Consider the following 23,871-nt stretch of genomic DNA (forward strand, 5'->3'; position numbering starts at 1 on the left):
GTGTGTGACTTGTCTCGGATCCTTCTGAGGCTGTGGAGTTTATCCTGTTGATCCTGGATTGCCCATCCAGGAGCTCCGCTGCAGCAGGAGAGGCTTTGTCTTGGCACAGCGTTATGCTGCATGTTTGCAGGAGACTTGCTGGTGGAGGGTGTCATCCTGCAGGAAAACACTGCCTGTCCTAAACCTTCTCTGTCAGGCTCCCTCCTGGCAATGCCGAAGCACCATTGGCGTTTCCATGTAGTGGCTTTGAATAAAGCTGAGAATAACCTTTGTGGATTATTGGGCCATTGATCAAAGATGCACTTATTACAGAAACATGCACTGCAGTGAGGAGAAGAAAAAAAAAATACCGAAACCCCACTCTCTAGATCATATTGAAGTTAACCTCTAAGTTTCTCCCTCAGCACTTTCTTTCTGAAACAGGATGTAAACAACTTTCACGTGGTCCTCTCTGCTATCAAACATTTACGTTAGACCACCACATATTTCTTTATTAGTGTGATGAACTGTATTTTGGCATCCCCCATGCTACACTTGGCAGTAAATTGACAGCCATTCTTAGGGCTACAGTATTTTGGCATGGAAGATCTCTCTTATGATTTAGTAGGGTGTGTTGGAGCCGCCTCACTGACAGCTTGCACATTGCTGCTGCGATAGTCCTGGAATGGATTCTGCAATGATTCTGGGAAAGCCTTGGACTTTCATCCCCAGCAGAGCAGTGCCCAATCAAAAGGCGTTTAGCTTGTAAATGTGGATATCTTCTCGAGGAAAGAGTGTTTATTGCTCGGACTAGTTGATATGTGCTGCTGTACAGCAGTACGTATAGCTCATGAGCTTTATTCATGAAAGCTCCTGTCTGCAAAAGTAAGCATTTAGATAATATTACTCCCCCCCCCTCCCCCGGAACACACGCTAACGAATTAATTTCAGACAAGATTTATACCAGCCTTCTCTGCAGTTACTCCCTGAGCCATTCGGCTTGGCAGGTGTCACGGAGCCATAGGCATGGTAGGGTACGTGCAATACATGCATACTGGAATGGCTAACGTGCTGCTGTCTCCAGAGCATTTATTTCTTGCGTAGAAGGCACTGGGGGTCTATGACATTGGCGCTTCAAGATACTCGCACAGTACATCTGTGAAAAGGTGTGCCACTGTCACAGCCAACAAAATTAATAAAATACGTAGGATAGTTTCAAGCCTCCATAAAATCAAACCTGCAGGAAGAACTGTTTCGATCGCTGGCTTCAGCAGTTGCTTTCACTGTTGTGCCTTTGTTGCCTTATAGGAGCTCTGCAACTAAAAATTTCCTGAGGTTTTAACTATGTCCCTGACATAACTTGGACATATGAAAATTCAAATGCTGTAGCAGCAGCAACAGCTACAGGGTAGATACAGAGCTCTCAATGCATCTCGCTTTCACTGGGCTCAGAGAGCCAAATTCCTTATCAGGCTCTTGTCAGTGACTGACAGGGATTTTCCTTCATCTAGTTCACGTGTAACTTCCCGTGCTTACCTTGCTTTCTAGGAAGATCTTGCTTGCTGAGCTCCTCGGAGGTTAACAGAGGTTACTTGCAATGGGCAGTTCCAGTGTCCGCACGGTGATGACCCGTTAGCTGTTCGCTACTCGATTGTGCCGCTTTATGCGGTGGGTCCCTGCCCTCCTCCTGCCGTGGCTGGGGACACGAGTCGGGGCAACGTTGGTCCCCCGCGGGTTGTGCCGTGGAGCACAGGCAAGGCTGCGCAGAAAAGGCTCTTAAAAAACCCCCAGGGATTAACAAACACGTTCTGGTTTTGGTGTTGGTGGGCGTGGTGGGTTTTTCTGCTTATATCATCTTGCAGTGCTCATTGGCTCGGTCATTTTTTTTCTTGTGGGATTTGGGAAGAGGAGCACTTGAGTATGTTGTAGATTTCTTTTGAAACTGCATCCTAAAAACAAATGGTAAAAAATACTGTGTATTTTTTTTTTTTAAATCAAACAGCTGCTGTAGGTAACAAGTAATTATCCCCATGCTCAACCTAGGGTGGGTTTTTAAAGGTGTAATTTAAAACGAAGAAAGAAACCCCACAGATATACAAGATAGACTGTGGTGGTGGTTGTGATTGTGAATATTGCCAGAGTTCTGTTTTATCTATTCAAGCGTAAGAACAGATTAATTTTATTTACGCTCTTTTTCAGCATAACATCTGTTTTCCCCATGCCTTTCCAAAATCAGGATACAAAGTAATTCAAAACTTGAGTGTATTAAGGTGGTTAATCGCTGCTATTTGCTAACAATTACAGTTTGTGTGCTGTTGTAAATACGGGGTGTTGGATTAACTCTTGCTAATGCTCTTAACACGCTGGTTATTCAAATATCCAGGAGCCTTTAATCTTTCAATTAGATGTCGGTAATAGAAGTTAACTTTGAAATACATTGGGAGTTTGCTAGGGTCAGGACAGTCAAGATTCATGGCTTTTTTTTATTCCAGTCTTTGCAGCTACTTGTAAATCATTACTCAGTGGGTGTTACTGTACTGTGCTTGCATCTGGCTGGATTTCTCTTACGCGAGGGATGTGGGTGGAGACCAGCCCATCAGGGTGGTGGTCTGGTCTCTCCCCTGTTGCAGCGCGTGCTCGGACACAGCCTGTCCACAGCGCCTGCGGCACTGCTCTGGGTCTGTGCACACGTATTCGCAGGCGTGGGAGAGAATAAATCTTGTCCCTGTGCTACGTACCTTCAGAAAATATGTTGTTTTAAAATAGTTTAACTTCACTTCTTTTAAGGGTATATCTGGATGTGTGTTAGACCTGCCTACACCTGGTCTTGTTGACATCAGATATACAGTGTCATTTTCTCCACAAACAGTTCTGGAAGTCTGAAAGTCTTGTTGCTCTATCTCAGTGTAATGTAATCCTTAAGAAAATTACCTGTCATTTAACTCTACTAAAAATAGTTATGAAAGAGTGTGTATCTTCAATTAATTATAGTGTGGGAATTTTATGATTGAAAGCTAAGCTTCATTAGTGTTGAGGGAAGGCTTTTTCTTTTGTTTTCTGACACTGGATTAACTAAGAAAACAACAGACTTGGGACAGATATTAACGCTTTATTTGGAATATATATATGTATATGTAAATACACATGTACATATGGGTATGTGTGCTGTAACACTTCCACGTGCACCTTTCCTAAGTCTATTGCTTTGCTAGGTTTTCTCATATGTGTACACGAACAGCATGGTATTATGAAGGAAAAGAGGAAATGTTTGCTTTTCCTTCTCCCTCTCTGGTTTGTTTGTTTTTGGTTTGTTTACAACCCGACTCTTGTATCACCATTGCCCTTTTAAGACATTATTTCATACAAATCATACAGGCTGAGGAAAGAGGGCACCTCTGTGGATGCTCTTCCTTTACAGGTGATCATGCGGCTTATTTTTTTTAAAAAAAGAGTTATATCAACTACAAAAGCTGTGAGTTGGTTAATTAACTGTCTGTCAGTCAAGGCGTACGTGAATAACGAAGGGCCGGAGGGGTGTTTGGGTATTTGCGAGTATGGCTATGTATTTTCACTTACGCTCCTCTTGGCGACTGGGAATGTGTTCCCAGGTGTTTGGCAAGCATAGCCTTTAATTGACTGTGAAAGCCTGAAGAAAGTATTAGCTGTATAAATCCTGCAGCGCTGCGTACGGAGGAAGTTCAGTGCTGACGACGTGAGCTTTAAGCGCTCTTTCACGCGAGGTGTTCTCTCCAGCCTGGCACCGCCAGCGCCTGCGGGGAGCAGCTGGCTGCCGCCTTCTCCCGCTCCGAGTCAGCTGTCCCTGCCGGGTCCAGCCCCAGGCGCCGGCAGCGGGGCGGCATCTGTGGCCAGCGGTGGCTGCGTCACAGCCTCCCCGCCACCGAGACCTCCCAAAGGCAAGCGGTTTCCTTTCTGTGATGGAAAACACAGCCTCGCTGAGCTGCTGTACTTTCTTTCCGCATGGCAGCTGCTTGGATAAAGGTACTCTGTGTTGCTGCAGGTATGCTGGTGAGAACCGTACTGGCACAACCTGACATCGCTCCCTGTTTTAGCAACTGGCCCAATCCCCTCTGCAAAGCACTGAAGCCTGTGTTTCAGCTCAGGCATGTTCAGCTTTCAGTGGAGGTGGGCACAAACACGTTTGAAATGAGTTGCTGAACCGGAGCCTGGCTAAGTGGTAGCATATACAAATCATAGGCTTCCCTCCTAATTTTTATTTTAAAGACCGTGGATGGCACGGATGGTTTGCCACAAGTTGAGCTAGGATCAGACCTTGCAGAAGGGCTGTTCCAGTACCATGCTGACCTTCTGCTGTGGGCTGTACTTGGCGTTTGCTCTGATACTGTATTGCTACAATAGCTTTGGGTGCAGTGGGAGTTACAAGTGTTGTGTTACAAACCTGTGTATTATATGTGATTCATAAACTTTTTCCTGAGATTTAATTGTTCATATGAATGATAGATTGCTTTTAGTCACTGCCCTTGAATAATCCTTTATTAAATGCAGGCATTGTTCATACTGAATTAGGTGACCAATTCTAATATTGCCATATAAACTTTATTTTTTCCATTGCTAATGAGTGCTTTCCTTTTCTTGTTTTTTTTCCTTTGCTTTTTTTATGTGAATGGTATTCTTGGCTGGACTTTTGGTTCCCTTATGCCCTTGGAGTTTAAGAGGGACTCCTGAATATCCACACTGACAACCTGAGATAGAGCTGCCCTTTGGGGCAGGAAAGAAAAATCACAATCTTTTCAGTGTGCAGCATGTCACGTTGTGTCCCCCCACCACTGTCGTGCCCTCCCTGCAGGGAGTTGCTGTTCACCCTCCTGGCACTGTCAGGGCACCCTCTCCGGTTTCTGTGCCTGCCGAGCACCCCCTGCCACCGTGCACCTCGACACACGCCTCAGCTGCGGCATCTGCGTGGGTGCAGCTTTGACCAGGGCGGAGGAGCCCACTGGGCTGCACGGGGCGGGCCGAAACGTTGGGCAAGGCTCTGTCGAGTGGCCTGGCATTTTGCGCTAGTTACGTTAGCACAGCAGTAGGAAAGATGCACTTTTTTCAAACTAGAGAAGTTTTTGAACAGGCTTTATTCTTGTCGGGTCAGGACGGGTGAGTGGTCGACGCACAGTAACTTGGTTGCTTCCTCGTCCTCCTCTTCCTCCCTTTAAAGCACAAGGTCATCGGCTACTGTACTTCGTACACCCCAACCCCCAAATTAACCTGAATTTGGGGACACTTTTGCTAACAGATGTTCTTCTTTAACAAAAAGTATTTGTTGTTTTAATTCATTTTTTATTTGAATCTCCTGGGTCCAGAATAAGGTTTGTTTCATGTAGGCACTGTGCGGCGTGTTTTAGTGACGGTGCTTGTGATGACGGGCGTAACACTGTGTCTCTCCGCTACCCAATGGCTGCTCTGAGGGCTCCGGCATCAGAGCAAATGTTGTGCTTCAGCCCTGGAGTCCTGTTGGTCGTAAGGTTACAGCAGAAGGGTCTGTGTCTGGGTGCTTATGATCTGTCCTGTATCCCTCTAATGACTTAGGCTTTCAGCTGTTTCCATCACACTGCTGCGATACCATAGATCACTAGCTTTCACGTTGCTGCATTGTGTTTTCTTCTGTGAAGGTTCATCCTCTCCGTGGTAAAGTCCCCGTCTTTCTGCGTTCAGCCTCATCCCGCGCCGTCTGCTGGCGCTGCCTGTGAGAGCCTGCTCTGCCCTGCAGTGCCCCCGGCCCAAGGGCCCCCACAGCAGCAGCACACTGGAGGCATCCCCAGCTGTTCAGGGTTTAGGGCCTTGCTTCTGCAGCAGATTTCTGTTCAGCTGTTGTGCGAGTGCCCACCGGTTGCAGACGGTGCGGACACCCACAGTTGTGTGCAGTGCCATGCTCTTGCGTTATGTGCAATTGTGCACTCAGGCAATCAGGTGTTGCCTGCAGTTAATTCCTTGCAAATGCCAGAGTCTGGTGACTGTCTCCAAGAGCGAAGCTGGGGTCGCTGGTTATTGGGCTGCCTGGCTGGGTCGCCCCAACAAGGGGCTGCATCCGTCAGCCGTCGCAGGCCACGGTTTCCATGCTGAGGTCGATCAGCTGGCAGCTGCTGCCGCGGCTGGCTGCGCGTGTCGTGCAGTTCCTGATGTTCTGTGCCGGGTGCTGTTCTGGCACCGGGCAGGAAGGCAGCTGTCCCGACCCCTTCCTCAGCGTTCGTGTTCGCGGTGGGGCTGAGCTGTGCTTTCCTGCCCCGCGCAGTGCCCTGGTCAGGACTCTCAGCCCGTTTAAAATCTCCAGGCTTGCTTCCAGGTGCCAGGTAGTTTCTCTGCTTGTGGATGCATTAACCCATTCTTTGCAGAGTTGTCCTCTGCAACTTCCCCTGAAATCCAAAAGCTTACGTTGGTCCTCTGCTCTTCGTCTAACAGACTCGGTGTCTGCGGTCTCTCTCCCGCTTGCTGTTCACGTAGATGTATTTCTGCACTCTGATAGGTGTAACGGGGCTCACTGGTGTGCTGTACGCCCTGCTCCAGAGACCGGTTCTTACAGGGCTGCTTCCTGCGTGCCTTGCCGTCAAGCTGTGCCTTTGTGCCTCTAAGGTCACGTCAGTGTCTTGGCCGTTCAGAAGCCAGAAGTTTGTCAAAACTCTTAGTGAAGAGCACAGTTGGTTTCAGTGGTGCAAGATGCAGTTGCTGAGGTCTGGTGTTGGTGGCAAGTTTTTCTTTTTTATGCACTAATATGGCATCAGCCTCGTCAGCTGAAGCTGCTGAAGAACTAGAGCTTGTTCCAGCTGCTGCTCGTGAGATGTCCACGCCTAGCCTTGCTTTTGTGGGGATCTGTTTGATTTTTTGTTTGTTTGTTTGTTTTTTTAGGGTCTTCTCATAATGCGTTAGGTTGGTTTCAAGGTCAGTGAGGTCCTGAAGGTTTGGAAGATCTTGTCCAGATTGGAGTTCTGACAGCACATGCAACCATTACTTTTTAGGAGTTAAAGAAAGGAGGCGCTCTGTTTCGTGTCGTTAGAGGTGAGACTAATTCTGGTCTTGGTATCAGCTGTAATACATTTTTGCCTCCAGCTCCACTGAAGAGGTGGGCACTTGGTTGCTTTCATTCAGTTCAGTTACATCATCCCTGATGTTTTCCTAAGATGTGGCCAGGATAGTTTGTTTACTCTTTAATGTTACCCTTTGCTGTTACTGTTTTAGGTACATTTCCTATGTTTAAGAGAGAGCACTACTGGGTTTGGATGTGCCGTCCCTGGGTGGGAAGGCCTGCCTTTTGTGTTGCTTACAGTCTAGGTACACATGGTTTCTGTTGTTTCAAGAGGTGGTGATGTCTCGTGTACAGGGTAGTTTGTAGATAGCTTCAATTATCTGGAATCACACAGCCTTCAAAAACAGGTAGGAGATGCTTAGTGTTTCAGCTTCTGATGTTTTGTGTTAGGAAGCCCAGGCTTTAGGTTTTCCTCCTGTTTCTGCTGGAGAGAGCACACAGCTCTGGGACACGGCCTGTTTCTTCATCTTGGGTTCTCCAGAGAGCTGCTTTGCCTGGGTTCCTGCAGTGTTTCTCCTTGTGGAGTCTGCAAGCAGCGTGTTTTCTGCATTACTCCACAGAAAGCTGTAACTGCTTTGGTTTCTCTTTGTATTCCCACTATATATTGTGTCTTGATTTAGACCCACTCACAGGAAGGGAGATCAACAGAGAAGAAGGTAAACAAAGTAGGGGTTTATGGCATTTTTTGAGTAAATACTCAGCTATCAGCAGTGCAGGTCAGGTCGAATAGGAGAGACCATGATGGTTGTTTCCAGTGCCTCTTTGAGAGGCCACTGCCCCAGGGACCCTGGTCCTTAAATACCAGTCCACACTGCAGCAGGTCTGATGCCAGCACGGGCATCTGTCCCGTGGGGCATCAGTCCAAGACAGCCTGTCTGTTAGTCTGCCCTGATAATGTACTGCTGTCCTTGGATTCTGCTACCCTCCCCCCTGAGCGGGAGAGGGCTTTGGCTGCAGAGTCTTCAGCCCTTCTCCTTCATGTACCAGGCCACCAGAAGGCACAGACCATCTTCACTTCCTGGTGTTCACCCTCTGCATTGTCTGTCTCCTTCAGCACTGGCAGGGCAGTCCAGCAGCCCGTGTAATAGGAAGGGTGGGCAACAGCCCCTTCTTTGGCCTCGCTCCTCCTGTCCCCTAACGTGCTGGTTTACCCCAAGCACTACCCTCTGCCTTTATTTCTTCATTTCTCTTGATTCGGTATCCAACGAGCCACTGCTTGTCTCGGCCCAGGGGTAAAACTGTCCTAAACTTTACAATGAAGGGCTTGTGTCCAAAACCCCATTTTCCCCAACTGTGTTAATTGGTCTAATTATATTACTTCTCCCATGCATTTGTTTCTTGAACTTAGTGACTGTCGCTCTCTCTGGAGTCTTAACAGCAGCAGGGTGGGCGTCTCTTCTTATTCGACTGCTACTTGGGAAAGCTGTGGGCTTTCATAAACATTGAAGTAAGTGACGCTGCATTTGCATTTGGAAGTTGTCTGTGCAAATGTGTGTAATAAAAATGTAGCATTTAAGTAAAAGTTCGTATTTGGAAGAATCTGCACTTTTCCTTAGAAGCTTTCTTTAGACTCATGAGTAGTTCTTGTTTTTCTCTTTGATCCAGGTTGGTTTGTCTACATTGACTTTGAAATCTGGTAAACCAATAGTGTGAACATAACATGCAGGGTATCATCTTTTTGTTTGTCAACTATGAATGTAAAGTTGGTACAAAACGCCACAAAAATAGTACCCATCTGATGTGGGTTTTCTTTAGCATTGTCTGTATAGTCTGATACTTAGAGCATAGCAATGGGAGTACTTAGAAGTCTATTTGAAAGTAAAATAGACTTAACTCAAAAAGCAATTTGAATATAAATGTCAAGAAGTTGCCAGTAAACTTCTAAAGGTACTATAGGAGATCAACAATCTTGGATCTAAACTTTTAATCTAATTCTAGTGAAATAGCTGTAATGGTTGTGTTGATGGACCTGAAACCAGTTTTTGAGTAAGCCTGATAACTCTGGTCAGACAGAACTTGATTAGAGGTTTTGTGTTTCATTAAAGTAGAAAACCAAATATAGCAAATGCAGGGGAAAATAGCCTCTATTTCAAATTTTTCTCTGAATGGAGTATAGATTGAAGGGAAGAGATTAAGAAGGCTCTGGGTACTGCCTGGGACTGCGTCCTTGGAGTATTTGACCTCAGTGGGGCCAGTGTGTCCTTGCGCAATGCCAAGGAACTTTTCGAGCTCAGGGGTTTGGGGAATCCCTTAGTCCACGTAGGGCTCTTAGGACTGTTTAAGTTGGGCATTTAGAAATTCGGTTTGTTGGACTTTCTGTTCAAGTTGGTGTGCAAAGTCCAACCAGCTGGTTCTCCTCTGTGTTCATTTTGGAGCTTAGAGTTTTCATAAAGTGAGCCAAGAATTTTTTCTTTTAGCTTAAAAAATGAGCCTATTCTTAGCTAAAAATAAACTTCATAAAATAGAACCTGCATTCTAGAATTCATCTACTTTCTTCCATTTCCTCCTGAATAAAGCTAAGAAGAAATTTTCCAGGCTGTTAATTTGGTTTCATTTAGTTCGCTTTTTTCTTTTTGAATGAAAGGCTTCTTACTCTGTCTAGATATATTTTCTCTTTTTCCTTTTTTGAAAAGACATTTTCCCTGTCTGAATATATTTTTGCAACAGGCTTAAAGCTTTCTTTTGGCTGTTGGGTGTAATTTTGTGGGAAATGGAAACACTGGGGAGAAGAGAGAGTACTTGTATGTTCATCTTGAAAAGCCGCTTGTTTTTGGGATATTACCAACTCATGCGGTATCCATGTGTTCACAAGCTTACTACTTTTTCTTGTAAGCCTGACCAATGCAGTAACCAGTGTGACAGAAATAGACTTCAAATGGAAACTCGGCATGAAAAGAGACGGTTTTAGTGGGATTCAGAATTCCAGGAAAAGGTCAAAATGGCTTTTAATTGAAGGGGGCAGCGGCACGTGTGTCCTGTTATTTTAACACGGATCCCACGTGGTTCTGCAGTCTAGAAAGAAGCAGTGCTTGTTTCAGGGGGGTGGGGTTTCTTTTTGTGGCTCTGTTGAGTCAAAATGTGTGCTGTTAGATGGAATGGTAGGCATGAAACCAGGACCGTGCTCCCCAACACATTGGGGATATTTGCTGGGCTCAACTACGACAGCACAGCCCAAAGAACAGCAAACTTCTCAAGCTTTTGTGGGTGTTGGAGGAGGTAGCCTGTGCTGCCTAGCTCATGCACACCATGTTTAAAGCAGGCAATACTTCTAATGAAGTGCGGTGAGCAGGCTCGGTCCTCCCCAAGTGCTGGGTGGAGCAGCCCTGAGCTGCAAGGGCAAGGGAGGGTGGCATGAGAGAAAAGCACTTGGCTCTCAGGAGAGAGGCCGCTTCTGAAAGCGCACCCAAACCTTTTTCTTGCGTCTTTTTTGTCCTTCCTGGCGTCACTTGAGCCCGTGGCTCTTTGGCAGATCCCCAGAGCGTGAGCCGAGGCTGGTGTGTGGGCAGGGGAGAAGGACCCAGAGCCGTCGCAGCTCTGCAGGCCTGGAGGTGGGGGGAGCCAGAACGAGGAGTGATAAAGCTGGGTTCGCATTAGTGAATGGGGAGAAATCAGGCCATCAGGGGACGGGTATAAAAGGATTTAGCACTGAAGAGGACAAGGAAAAGATTAATTTTAGTTACATTACAAGAAGAATGAGATAACTTAATGAAGGACAGAGAGTGGAGAGAAAGGATGGGAAGAAGGCCAGAGAGCCTGGAAGACATGAAATATAATGTGCTTATTTTTAGACAGAAAAATAAGAGGGAGATATATTATCTTTCCACTTGATTGTTATCTCCAGTCCTTCAAAACCTAAAATTATTTCATTTACACAGAGGTGACCAGGGAGGAGTTTGAGGCAGAGGGCTAGATTACAGAATTTTACCACAGGGTGGTAAAAGCAGAAGGAGAGGATGTGGCCGTGCTGGAGGAGGGCAGGGGAGCCGGAGCGCGGCGGTGGGCGGCCAGGGGGTGACTCACAGCACCCTCGGGGGCTCACCGAAGGCCCTGGCCTTGCGCAGAGGAGTCCTTGTTGGCTGCCCCAGCGACCTCGGTAGCACATTATCTCCCAAAGTTACCTGCTGGGGGACTTGACTGGCATCTTACAGTGCTGGTTCCCCTTTATTTTGCACCTGTTACCGTTACTTCACTGGGCTTTTGCCTCCTGCTGTCACCCACTTCAGAAAATCTCAGCTGTGAACAGTAATGATCAATCGGCCTCTCACTTCTTACCCGCGTTGGCACAATTAACCACCCTTTACAGAATTACCTTGTTTAAAACCGGCCCCTCGGCGCTGGGCGCGCAGCTGCAGGCCCGCGCTCAGCACCGTGTCTCCCTGCTGCCGTCCCCGGGGCGGGATGGCGAGCGGTGCTCCCCGGTCCCGCTGGGACGGGGCCTGTCCCCGCGGCCCTCGGCATGACGAGTCTCTCCAACGTCCCGCACCCCCAGTGAGCGCTCCTGAGTTTGCGACTGTGGTATTTTTGTTGTGCTGCTCAGGAGGGGAGAAGGGAAGGAGGAAGTTGGGAGGGTCCTGCAGCTTTTGGTGATTTGCTTCATCTCGTTGTACCTGGCTTAGTTCTGGAATTACTGCAATAAATGCCTTCCCCCCAGAGACTTTGTTCTCTGTTGTTAATTAGTTTAAAAGTGGATGTGCAGGCAAACAAAGTTGTAAAATTAGTTGTACCTCTACTTAGTGACCTGAATGAATTTTTCCTCTTGCTCTTTGAATGCTGGCCTGTGCCAGCAAATTTAAAATCCAGAGGGTGTCAGGACGGGTTATGCTGGCAGGGTATGGAGCTGTGTTGAATGTTGCTCACAAGGAGTCAGGTGCGGGTTGTCCAGGCTGTTGGTGGGATGGTGTCCTCTCTTCCTGAGCTGAGGTTCTCGATGCCCCTGGTGAAGGTGCATAGCAGCTCTGCAGAGGACACCTGCCATCGGCTTCCAGGTGGTGACTGTTGGGGTTAAAAATTAGAAGGAAAGAAAGCCCTTTTTTAAAAACAAACAAAAACCCAAACTCCAAAGCCGCGTTCCTCCACATGGATCTATTTGCAGGCTGCTCCTGCTTTTTCACAAATACATGAGTTGGTACATACCATAATAGCTAAATGTGGCAACAGGAGCGCGGGGCCACCAAACAGGGAAGAGTTCAGGTATCCCCAGTTCATCTCCAGGAGCCATGGTGGCAGAGCTGCCACTAAGAGCTAGGGCCGCCTGGTTTTGCACTTCTGTAGCCTCTTCTGCTGCTTCAACATGAGTCCCTGCTAGATGGTATTTTGATGGTGTCTTATTGCTGGAAGTTCTAGCTGTGTGCCCTTGGTGCTTCCTACAAGCAGTGTCTCCGGGCGTCAGAAGGACTAGGAGCACAGGAAACAAAATCCAGTAACCCCTTGTCCCTTCTCAGGAGCGAAATCGTTATTTCTCCTTGTAACAGACATTGCCTTTTGGGTGCCACATCGGGGAGGGGGAGCTGGGAGTCGTAGAAGAACTGGGTAAGCCTCGGGTTACCGTGCACTGTGAGGAGCCTCTATAGGTTGCTCATCTGAGGGATTGCTGTCACTGCTTGGGATGTAGTTTGGCAAATTTTTCAATGCTTGATCTGATTTCTCAAAAACAATCTTGCCCTCCATAGGGGTGGTAGGTGTGGAGCTGCTGGAGGGCCCTGGAGCCGTCTTGTCAATTTCCCTCTGATGTACTGGGTTCTTTTCTTGTTAAATCTTCAAATGTTTTCATTTATTTGTATAGCAAATGGGGGAACTTACACCACTTAGGTCTGTTTCTAAATACTACTGCAAGTTTGTGCTTTATTTTCTCCCCTGGGATTCCTCAAGTATGAGTAACTTGCTTTAAGTATTCTTGATCGGTGGCAATTTTCTCCCTTAAAAAGCCATAGCTAATATAAATTGATGTGAATAGCTGTGCCATCCTTATTTACAGATTTGCACTCGGGTTTAACTGAAAATCTCAAGACATGCTAAATAAAAAGCTCATGTTTGTGCTTAACGTATAAAGGCTATGTCTGAAACGAGGCAGGGCTTTTGGTGAAGAGTCCTGCACTCTGGACAGTGTTTGCCTCAAATTCAGGACTGCACTCTTTGGGGTATTGTGTCACCCGTCATTCAGCTCCTGTCTGTAAATATAGGCTGCAGTGGGGTTTGGTGTTCTGTAGTGGTTTTACAATAATGACTGACTTCTGTTAATTTTGGATTACTCTTAAAACTTAAGAGGTCCCCAGGACATCTTCTGACTGGCATAAATAAAATAGAGAAGTGAGGAGTGCCTGGGGTTTCTTTGTTAAAATGAAAATTGCCTATTACCTACTGAGTAAGGCCATACTTTGTTTTGAAAATAAATACACGGCACTGCTGAAGTCTGCTTGTGGCCTAATGCAGGACTTGCTTATCTAGTTTTCATAACTACCAGAAAATATTAATTAGAAATTTCACAATCCCCAAGACCTTGCTTTCTTGGTAGTTTGAACACAGCCTTTTGGTTTAGATCATACACAAAGCATGATCCCAGTTCGTATCTGTTTTGTAGAGTGATTAAAGAAAACCAGTAAATCCTGCGCTGTCTTCGTAACCTGCGGTTGGAAGTCAGCTTGAAATCACAGCAGCTCCTGGTTTGCTTGTTTTCTTGTTGCTGCGTTCATAAAAGCAACAGTCCTCACTGACTGTTACTCAGTGAGTTGTCTCATAAAGTTCAGAATGAGAAGAAAAGAGTTAAGTTCTAAATAAGCAGTTAACGAGATGACATTTTTAGAGGGACTGTTTTATTGCCTGCCTGGCTGCCTTCGGTTTTTATTTGTGTCTGCAGCTTCCTTGCTCTGGCTTGGAGTTACGCTGTTCAGCTGAGGGGAAGGGCATGGGTGGGAGTCATGGATGTTTTGTTCTGTGTGTTTATTAATTTAAGATGTCCCTGAGCTCGGGCCAAGATTTGTCCTGTTTGGCTTCAGGCACAGAACAAGGGGCCTCTGCTCTTGCTTGCGCCTGCCCCGTGCCCCGGCACCGGTGGCTCCCCCACACCGAGAGCAATAACTTGTATAGGAAATACTGAGAAAGTTCATCGCTAGAAAAAATAATTGTTCCTAAGGGGCAAAAACTTCACCCTCTTAACCTTAACCAATAATGCCTGGAATACAGAATTGTCAAGGAGTGATCAGCAAAAGGGAGGTGATGGATAGCATGGGACACACATGGCCCTTTTTCTCCTCAGCTTTCAAAAAACTTACGTAGACTTCATAGACTCATTCAGTTCTGGAAGCCTACAGACTTGTAGAAAAGAAAAAAAAATTTTCTTTTACTACTTACAGATCTTTATAGCCACCTATGGGCAAATCTTCATGAAACAAGCAGTCAATATAAAGTAGTAAGCTTAAAGTTGTATCCAGCTCTTTGAAAATAACACACTTGATGGGAAAATAGAGCAGAACAGGAGTTGCATGCCCGTGTTTGCCTCCGGGCAACTGCTGTCGTAACTGTTACTAAAGGGAGGATGTTGAGGCATCTCTCTGGTTTTCAGTTCAATACATTCTGCTGCCTGCCACGGATACTGTACATCCCCACTATTTCTGGGAGAGAAAAGCCTGATCTGGGTTTTTATTCCCCACTATGATGCAAAAATTATACAGAACTCTTGTTGAAGAGAAAACCCCACAAACGTTTCTCTCGTCGCTGTACATTTAATGTGCGAAATTGGGTTATCTCCCTCCATAATCTTATCTGGGGTGGGCTATTTTTCTGAAAAGGCAGAACTTCATACTTACCATATTTTTGCTGCTTCAGTTTTCGTAACTTCCGTAGCAATCTTGAAACGCTTCTCCCAGTTTGTCCTTGACAGGAGCTCTAACGTGCTCAAGCATCCTGCAAAAGCACCGTCATCCCTCTGAGCCAGTTTGTTAGAAGTAAATCCATATAACTTGAAGCTCTTGTTGCAGGAGCTGGCTATCAGCGGTTCATATAAAGTTTTGATGTCCAGCAAATGAATATGTACTTCTAAAAGCACATATTTCAATATGTATCAAGTTTGTTGATTTAATAGCTTGATAATCTTGTGTGCGTATGAACGTCGTGAAGTCATATGCAAAATGTACCCTCCTAGTGAAAATCTGAGAAGAGGGGACAAGGAAACAAAAGAAGAGGTCTGTCCACTGGCGCCTGGGGAAGAACATCCTCGTGTTCATACTTTTTTTCTTTAAGTGTGGAAAAAACTCCCCTCTTGAATGCACTTAGGAAAGCAAAAGTATTGGGATGGTGTTGTAAAAATACATTTCTTTTATTCTTAATTATTTTTTGTATTTTGTTTTTCAGCCAGAAAACTTACAGAAGAATTGGCTTCGGGAATTTTATCAGGTAAGGTAAAACTTATTTTCTCATCGAATTCTATGTGCATTTGCTTATTGACTTAATAATGTAAAGATCTTTTGCTTTCGAAGTTGAAGTCACTAACTCTTTTATAGTAAAAAGCAATCCTAAAGAGTATGCCTTTTTCTGGATTTCTAAGTAATGATTATAAAAGTTCAGTGTATAAACATAATTTATTCTCATTGACAATCCTCTGCCTAAAAAAAGATCTGACATTTTGTAATAATTACTTCAGTTTGGCACGTTAATGGTCTCTTAAGTCTCCTGAGTAAGAAACATATTTGAGTAATTTAAGGAGAGGGAAAAAAAAAACCAAAACCAAACATTGGTAACTCCAGTTTACATTTATATTGAAATCTAACAATTTCTGGTGTTGGTTTGCAAAAGATCAGCCCTGCTGTCTGCTCTTTCGAGAACGTTTTCTTGTTTAGGCAATGTGAAAATACTGAAACTGAACGCTTGTTATAACATGTGCTGTGTTGGGTGTGGGTTTTGGGGGGGTTTTGTTTTGTTTTGTCTCAAGCATATAAGCCACTCTAATGCGTTGTGTTGTTGCAGTAGGGACTTGTTTAACCTGCTGAGTTCATGCAGAAACATGTAAATAAGCAATAGGAGATGAGCACTGGTGGAACACAAAGGTGACGTCCCTGCTAAGCAGTGTGAGTGCCATTTCACTCTGACTGCCAGAACTGATTCATTCTGAGATTCCTTTATTCATTTTTACATCTCCTATATAAAAACTGTTAAAGCAATAATAGGCTGCTGTTCAAGTTTTAAAGTGAAACTGTATACAGAGAAAATTATTAGCAATGTTTTATCTTTTGCCTTTTTTTGTAATGTCCTGTGATTATTTATCTGGTCAGGTTATGGTGCAGCCTATGGCCTTTATTGCAATGCTGCAAAACACTGCAGTTAGGTGTTTCTGACAAGTTTAATGGAATTGCAGAAATCCGAGGTGCAATAACCAGTCTTATATTCCTCACCGTTGGCTTTGCAAAAGATTAATGCTTATTTTTCCTCTTCCATCTTGATTGATTACTGCTATATGTACGTGATGCTGATGCTGTGCAGGCTTTCTCAGCTAATTCTGATTTAAACTATCTCCACGTCTTCAAGGAAGACTCTTTCTATGAAAAAAAATACAAAGTACATTGAAATAGATAGAAATTTTTTTTTTAGATTGCTGCGTATTTTTCAGCATCACATTACTTATGCGTCTTTATCAAGGAGACTCCTTCCATGGTCACTTGTTCGCTGAAGTGGGGTGAGCACTACAGAAACGCCTCTGAATAGCGGGTGGAAAACAGGAAGAGGAGGGGGAAAGAATGAGCTCCTGGTGTCCTAGAGCAGAGAGCACTAGCATGTCACTGGACATGGTCTGTCTTTGGTCCAGTGAACACTGTGTACGCGAAGCCTAGTGTAGGAAGACAACGATTCGCTAACGCTCCCGCGCGCCAGTCAGGCACAGGGTCCGGACCAGCGGCAGCGCAGCTGAAGTACTCCTGACACCGTCCCTCAGCTGCAGGAGTCTTGCCGTGTCCACCCTCCCTCCCTGTGCCTCTGCCCTCCACATCCGCGATCGGAGAAAGCTGCGTTGGCAAGTAAAACACCAGAAAGGGGGTGGGGAGGAAAAGAGGTCACCAGTTCTTCTGGTTGCTGGTAACAGAGGCAGCCCTCAGCGTGCTGAGGAACAGGGCCCTTCAGTAGCCTTGAACCCTTCTTCCTCTCTTCAGCCTGTGCCGCGGGATGACTCTTCGTCGTGTTCACAAACGCAGTAGGAAGCAGAATAAAACTTTATAAAAAGCTCCTTAGGGAAGAGACTAATATGCTGGTGCCAAAAGTAGCACAGCACAGTCCTGACACTAGGCTTCGTAGCAACCTAGCAAACGTACAGCTTCAGATTTATTTCTTTTATTTGTATTCTGCATGCTTTGCTGAAAACCTTTGCAAATTGAAGTTCATCAGAAGTACTGGAAAATGACTCTTCATACATCTTCGTAAACTCGAAACCCAGATAAACCGCAGACCACAATTTTTTCCATTCTTCTGAGGAATTCAATTTGCATATGTAGTTGTGTCAATACAGTTTGCATAACTTCTGAGGATGAAGTCCTTTTGTAAGCATTCAAAATAATCTCCACAAAAAAGGAAGCACAATTACCACTCCGAGTTTAAAACGTTTCTAGAAATTAAACCCCATCATGGAAACATGTCTTTGAGTGATGTCAAAGAACATAACAATGAAGGAGTATTTTGGGGGCTTGTTTTTAAGTTTAGTAAATTAAAATACGTTATTTTAATTGCTGTGATAGGTAAATACAAGTCACTTCATTTATGTGTCATCACTGACTATATGCTGTATGCGTTTCTGAGACTGTGGTAGCATATGGAGGACTAAAATACATGCAGATGTCACATGGCAAAATTTTTAAACTTCTGCCATTGATCTACAAATATCCTACATTATTAACATGAAAAATGTGGAAGATCTAATGCTGTTAAATTAAACAGTTTGTCCAGGAAATACAAACAGGAAAAAATATTTTAAATAAACTTTCAGGGCTGTTTTTAATGACAGCTTACAGTGTAGCAGCCCATAAAGTATAGCATGCTACTTGATCACTTTTGTTGACAATAGTTGATGCAGCTGAGGGATGTTGTTTTGTCTGATCCGTTTTCCTTGGATTCCTCAGTCTCCAGTCTTTTAAAAGTGGAGCCTGTGTTGTGGGTGACATCTGACTTGGTAGCTTAAAATGGATTTAACTGTCAAATACTGGGTAACTTTCTACCAGTTCACTATTAGTTGGCACTTTTCCCCCAAAGAAAACTAAAAGAAGATGAAGTAAGAGTTCAGCTGAACTCGGTTGCAGATATTTATAGGTATTGGCTTTAGGCGTGCTCCCCAGAGGTGGTGGTGGAGCCTTTCCCACACATGTCATGTAGCACTGGAATAGACGGCGCCCTTGACGCGCCGCTGACAGCAGGCTCCTACGAGGAGAGTGGCCTGGGTCTCAGAAACTTGTTTTATCCCATTGCTGAATTCATAGTGAAGCTTTTCCCCCTCACTGCCCTGCTCTTTGTTTGATCCGATGGGTGAATACGTGGCGTTCATTCTGGGGCTTCATAACACTTTTCCTTATGATACAAGCTGTAGGTATTGTATTCTCATTGCATGTAGATAAATAAGAAGGCTTAAAGGCAGCCAGCTGTTGCAAAAAGGAAGCAATAAAAGAGAGTCAGCATCTGTGATTCTATCTCTGGTAGTGCTCTAGTAGCGAGATGTTCTAGGAACGAGAGATCTATCCATGTATCTGTGAATGCTTAATAAACTGATCGAAGTACATAATTTAATTAAAACACTGTATTATAAAAAACATTCACCAAACGATTGAGGAACGCCATGTTCCTTCTCTTCTAAGGATTTCAATGTTAACTTTAAAATCAACATATTTTAAAGTAATGTATGAAGGAGAAAGAAACAAAAGTCAGCTCTCCTCCCATGCTCCTCCTTTTCTCCCGGTGCTCCATCCCCCTCCTAAAGGTAGTTAATGACAAAAACAGGTGCTGGCAACTTAGAAGAGAGTTCAAGGAATACCAAAGCCAGAGCACATGGATCACAAATTCAGATACTCTGTGCTCCTCCTGAGGAGTATCACTACTTGATAATAGATGCTCAGAAAAATCAACGCCTTCAAACAATCACCACCTTGATCTATACCAAACCAGAGGCAAAAGGCTTTGGAATTCCTTGAATTTGTGTTTTCAGCTTTCTCTCTGTGAAGGCAGAAAAGTACCTGTCCTATAGGAAAGTGGAGAGTTTTGTTTGTTTAATTAATCTCCAGAAGCCAAGCTTCAGGAACTTGCTGTACGGAAATACGGCAATTTGAGAATCAGCCCAGTGGATTTTTTTTTTTTTGGCTACAGTTGTCATCAAATTTTGTATCTTATTGCCTCTTGACATAGCATCACTGAACTAATTCCTCAATTTGTAAACATGAATAAGGTGCCCCGGAGTATCTCTCCTCGATCTGCGGGTGTTTAGAAAGTCAGCTCCCACCAGAGAGCACCTGGTCAGGAGGGGTTTCCGCCCCTCCCCGGCGGGCTCGGGGCTCTGCCTGTACCTGTACCACCCCTGTTCCTGCTGTCCCTTCGGAGCCTGCCCACCCTGGCGCGGGGTCTGGGGTCCAGGAGGGCGCGGGCGGGCAGTCGGGGCCGTCCTGCTGCAGCACAGCCTGGGGCCCGTGGCACCGCAGGGGGCTGAACCCGCGGCTGGCAGCTCCTTTGCAGCTTAATTTAGAACTGCAAAGCTTTGCAAGTTGGAGGACCTCACCCTTTTTGGTGAAGACGGGAAAGTGTTTGTAGCGAGGCTGACAAAGGCCACAGGGTGATTTTCTGCAGCTCTGTCTTACTTCTGGAGTAGAGAAGGTACAAATGGTGCTTTACTTCTTTGAGAAAAGAAGGAGCACGCCCAGCGAAGCAGCACAGACGTGCCGGGTGTCCGGTGGCACAGGTAAAACACTGAAGCGGGACGGTCTCTGCTGAGTGAGGTCCGCGCCGGTGCCGCCGCTGCTGTGGGGGGTGCAGCGAGCAGCCCCGGCATGAGCTGCCCCCGCGCTGCCGCCGTGGCCAAAGGTTTGCTTTGGTGACAGCAAGTGCTTTGACAGCGAGATGACTCTCTCCCCTCCGCCCCTCGGGACGGCATGTGGGAAGCCATGCAGGATGGCGGCCCGGTGGGGCCTTGGGCACCTCTGCAGGATCTCCTGCTCTTGCTTTCGGTACGGAGTTCGTTGCTGTGATTGCTGTCCCGACAGGGAGAAGGTTGATGTCTGTGTGTCGTCTGCAGATGGGTTGCACGTAGTATTAAAGTGTTACTAAAGCCTTTTGATAGGTGTATTTAAGCTCCACTTATTCCAAGTCTGATGATTCTCTCTGAGCTTTACTCTCAAACTCCCTTTTCGCTTTCTGGTCGTAGCCGACTTTGAAACCATCTTAGCCTGAAAGACGATGTGCTTGTGCTTGCAAAGGCACACGGTCCTATGTCATAGTGAAATCTGAGGTGGTGTCTGACTTCAAACCTAAAAACCAGTCAACTACATTGCTTCAAATGTGGTCAAGAGAAAAAAGGTGATTTAGAAGAACTTTTAGTGTGCTATACATGGAATTGATGTTAAAATAGGAAGCATAGTTTTCTGAGATGGACTACAATCACAGACTTTTAACATAATTGATGTCTGATTTGCAATCAGGCTGTCAGTGCATATATGAATGAAACTTTACTGCAATGCCCTTAAAACCATTAACCACCCCACCCATGTGATTACTAAACAATTTACTGTTTTTCTTCCACGTATTTATCTTTTTTTAGTAATATTCGTAAAATCTTTGAATCTTCCCTTTCATTAAACAATTTGGTCATAACCTTTAAGAATCTTGATAATCTCCATGGTAGCATAGTCAATTATATTAAATGCTGTGCATTTTCAGGTTGTGTTTGGTTTTGTTTTAGAGCCCAGTAATACCACAGTCACATTTTGCAGACATGTAATGTATGAAGCTGACAACATTTATTCAGCTGAGTGCTCGTGGCAGCCCCTGTAACTATCTGGTCAGAATAGGCTCTAGGGCACCAAAATTTTTGAAAGGGGTAGGAATTATGTCATAAGTGGTTTTACAAAAGAATATTTTTTTAAAAAGGCAGAACAGAAGCCATGGTTGGAAGATAAATGTCCCTGAAGATGAGGAATACTGCAACAGGATAAAGTATCTCTGAGAAAAGATACCCAGCCTACTGGGAATCACATTTAGGGAAGGAGGAAAGCAAACAAGCAATCATTTCGCTAAAAATCACGTAAATATCACACAGATGTTATAGAGAAGAGAGTTTGCCTGTCAGGAGGGACTTTGCCGGGGAGGTTGTCTTTTGTTCATCCAGTAAACAGTGACCCTGCCAGAGGTGTCAGCTATTCCCTTCTAGCTCTCGGGTGGCAACAGTTGTGACCCGGACTTGGGATCGGGTGAGTGCAGAGTGAAAAGGCACAAGGTTGTAGGCATGTTCTGGAACAGCTTAGCACATCGTGCGCTCTGGCTGGTTCGTTGAGCTGGAGAAACATGTAAACGTTTTGTAAAGGTGAGTGGCATCCTTACCAGTGTCGCACGGTGGCTCTGGAAGGATGTCCTGAGGCAGTTGGGTCAGCCCAGCTTTGCTAAGGCAATGCTAAACGGCCGGGACATGCAGCAAAATCAGTCTGGGGATGGGAAAGTCATCTGCCTCCTGTGGTGTAACTAGCCCTGGCAGCAGCCTGAGCTCTGCCGAAGGAACCGGGCAGTTCAGTAACATGATGTCTTGCGCTTTGCACTGCTGCGTGTCATCCACTGTGCAACGCCGTGCGACTCCCAACAGCAAAATCTGTGCGCTTGTGGGAAGGAGAAGCAGGCATTGTAGGGGAAGGATGTTGCAAAATCCCAGGGTTTGCAAAGTTTGCTCTTGTTTCTAATGTTCAAAGCAGAAAATAGTATTTGCAGTTGAAAACAATCCACTGGAATCAAGATAAAAAGGTCTTGTAAGGAAGTATGTCGTACCATGCACTTGATAATCAGAAATAGTAGCAAACGGGGGGAAAAGCCTTTTTATAAGCAGGCAGAATTCAGTGAAGTCCTGATTCTGGTTTTTATGCCTCATCTCTTAACTATGAATAGTTACTGGTAATTTGGGTATTAAATATTTTAGTTTTAGGTTCCCATCCTCTTTTCAGTAAAAATTCTCTTACCCCCAACACATACCTTGGAAACAAGGAGGGAGAGTGGCTGTTGGGAGGAAGGTGAAAACACAGATTGTGAGAGTAGTGGTTTGGAGCTTTCTTTGTGTGATGGGAAAGAGTTTAGTGCTGAACAAGAAACTGGATGATTTGATGAACTAGATGTTATGCAAATGATGGAGTATTCTCAGAATATGCAAATCGGATTATTGTCCCACTTGCGTAAAGTGCCCGGTGCCCAGGGCCGCTCCTTAATGCCAGTTCACAGCCAAAAATACGGGGGAACAAGAAGCTCCAAGAGGATCCAAGAACCTGTGTGTGCAAGGGAGGGCCGTAGGGGCACAAAGAAAGGACTTCTCTTGTTTTATTTATTTACTCAGAGTTGTTTTTCTTTTCACCCCTCCTTCCTCGTCTATTTTACCAGCATTTGGGGTGGGAGGAGTTTAGAAGCTAGAGCCCTTGGAAATCTTTACTAATGTTAGTAATGATCTTTTTTTGTTGCATTCTTGGCAAACAGTCACTTCAGATGAAAGCGTTCAGGCAGAGGGGTTTCTTTTCCCCTAATGTAGTTGTCCATGTTGCTTAATGTGTTTGCGAGCATTTAGAGCCTTTATTTGTAGTAACACAGAAGTTAAAATTTTACCTAAAAGCTAAAGGTCATCTTGGTATTGCAGCATGGAAACTTTGCGTATTACCCTTTTTAAAGAAGGAAGAGAAGGAAAAAAAGAAAAAAACCAAGCCAAAACCAACAAAAAACCCCAGCCACTCAGTTTGTTCTTTATTTTAGTGGACTTAATCCTATTTGTTTAACTAGAAAGGGAGATTAACCGAAACGTTGTGTTGCAGACCCCAGCAATCCTTTTGAGTTTAGATCTTGGGCCTTTCTCAGATCGGTGCTTTTTCCCCAGACAGGGTTGTTTGGGGATTCTTGTTTGTTTGAATCCACAGCCTGAGAACAGGGCAGAAGTGCCTGCCCGCACGGTCTGACGTACGCGGGCACAGGCTGTAGCGCGGTTCCCGAAGCCTCAGCCTCCCCGCAGCTGGTTCGGGTGAGCGATCCCCGCTCCAGTGGCGAGGCCCGCGCGTGGCCGGGCTGCCCGGGGGACGCGCCCACGCTGGGTGCCAGGCAGCCGGCAGCCTGCCCGGCCCTGACATCACGGAAACTTGTGGCATCCTGCGCCTGCCGCGAGCAGAAAACGGGTCTCTGGCGTCGCTGCCTCCCTCTGCTTGCTCCTTACAGCACCAAGCTGTGACTTGGCACGCCATCTCCCGGAGCCGGCAATGGGAATGGGAGGTGCCCACCCGTCCCCATGGAGGAGAGCCCTCCTCTCGCGGCGGCGGGGAGCGGCTCGCCCGCCAAAGCGGGGAGGTGATGGAGAGCAGCGTGCTCCCCGCAGCCCGCTCCCTGCTGCCCGCTCTGCCACGGGGGGCATGCTGTAGGTGCCGCATCCCTGGGGAACTGCTCGGGGAGGATTATTCAGAGCTTTCACGTTTTGCAGTGTACATTCCAAGTAAATCCCTCTGCCTTACTAGTTTGTGTGTTGGCTTCTTTTTCTGTAATGTGCATTAATGCATAAACATAAGTTGTATTTGATTTTTCCCTTGCTCAACCCTTCTTACTGTTTTCTGTCATGAACAATTTGTTAAAAAATCTACCTGCTTAAGCTGAAAATTTCTGTGTATGTG

The 23,871-nt window shown here is 45.6% G+C and overlaps 1 protein-coding gene across 3 annotated transcripts in view; it reads left to right on the forward strand.

The window, feature by feature from the left end:
* INPP5A (inositol polyphosphate-5-phosphatase A) overlaps positions 1-23,871 on the forward strand; it is a 254,812-nt gene that overhangs the window by 45,251 nt on the left and 185,690 nt on the right. For 2 of the 3 annotated variants that reach the window (XM_075107881.1, XM_075107879.1), the window contains exon 2: positions 15,377-15,418. In XM_075107881.1, coding sequence (XP_074963982.1) covers positions 15,377-15,418 — 42 coding nt within the window. Of the gene's footprint in view, positions 1-15,376; positions 15,419-19,793; positions 19,941-23,871 lie in introns of those variants that run through there. The other variant, XM_075107882.1, reaches the window with a different exon arrangement.

This window comes from Phalacrocorax aristotelis, chromosome 12 (assembly GCF_949628215.1).
Source record: "Phalacrocorax aristotelis chromosome 12, bGulAri2.1, whole genome shotgun sequence".
NCBI lineage: Eukaryota > Metazoa > Chordata > Aves > Suliformes > Phalacrocoracidae > Phalacrocorax > Phalacrocorax aristotelis.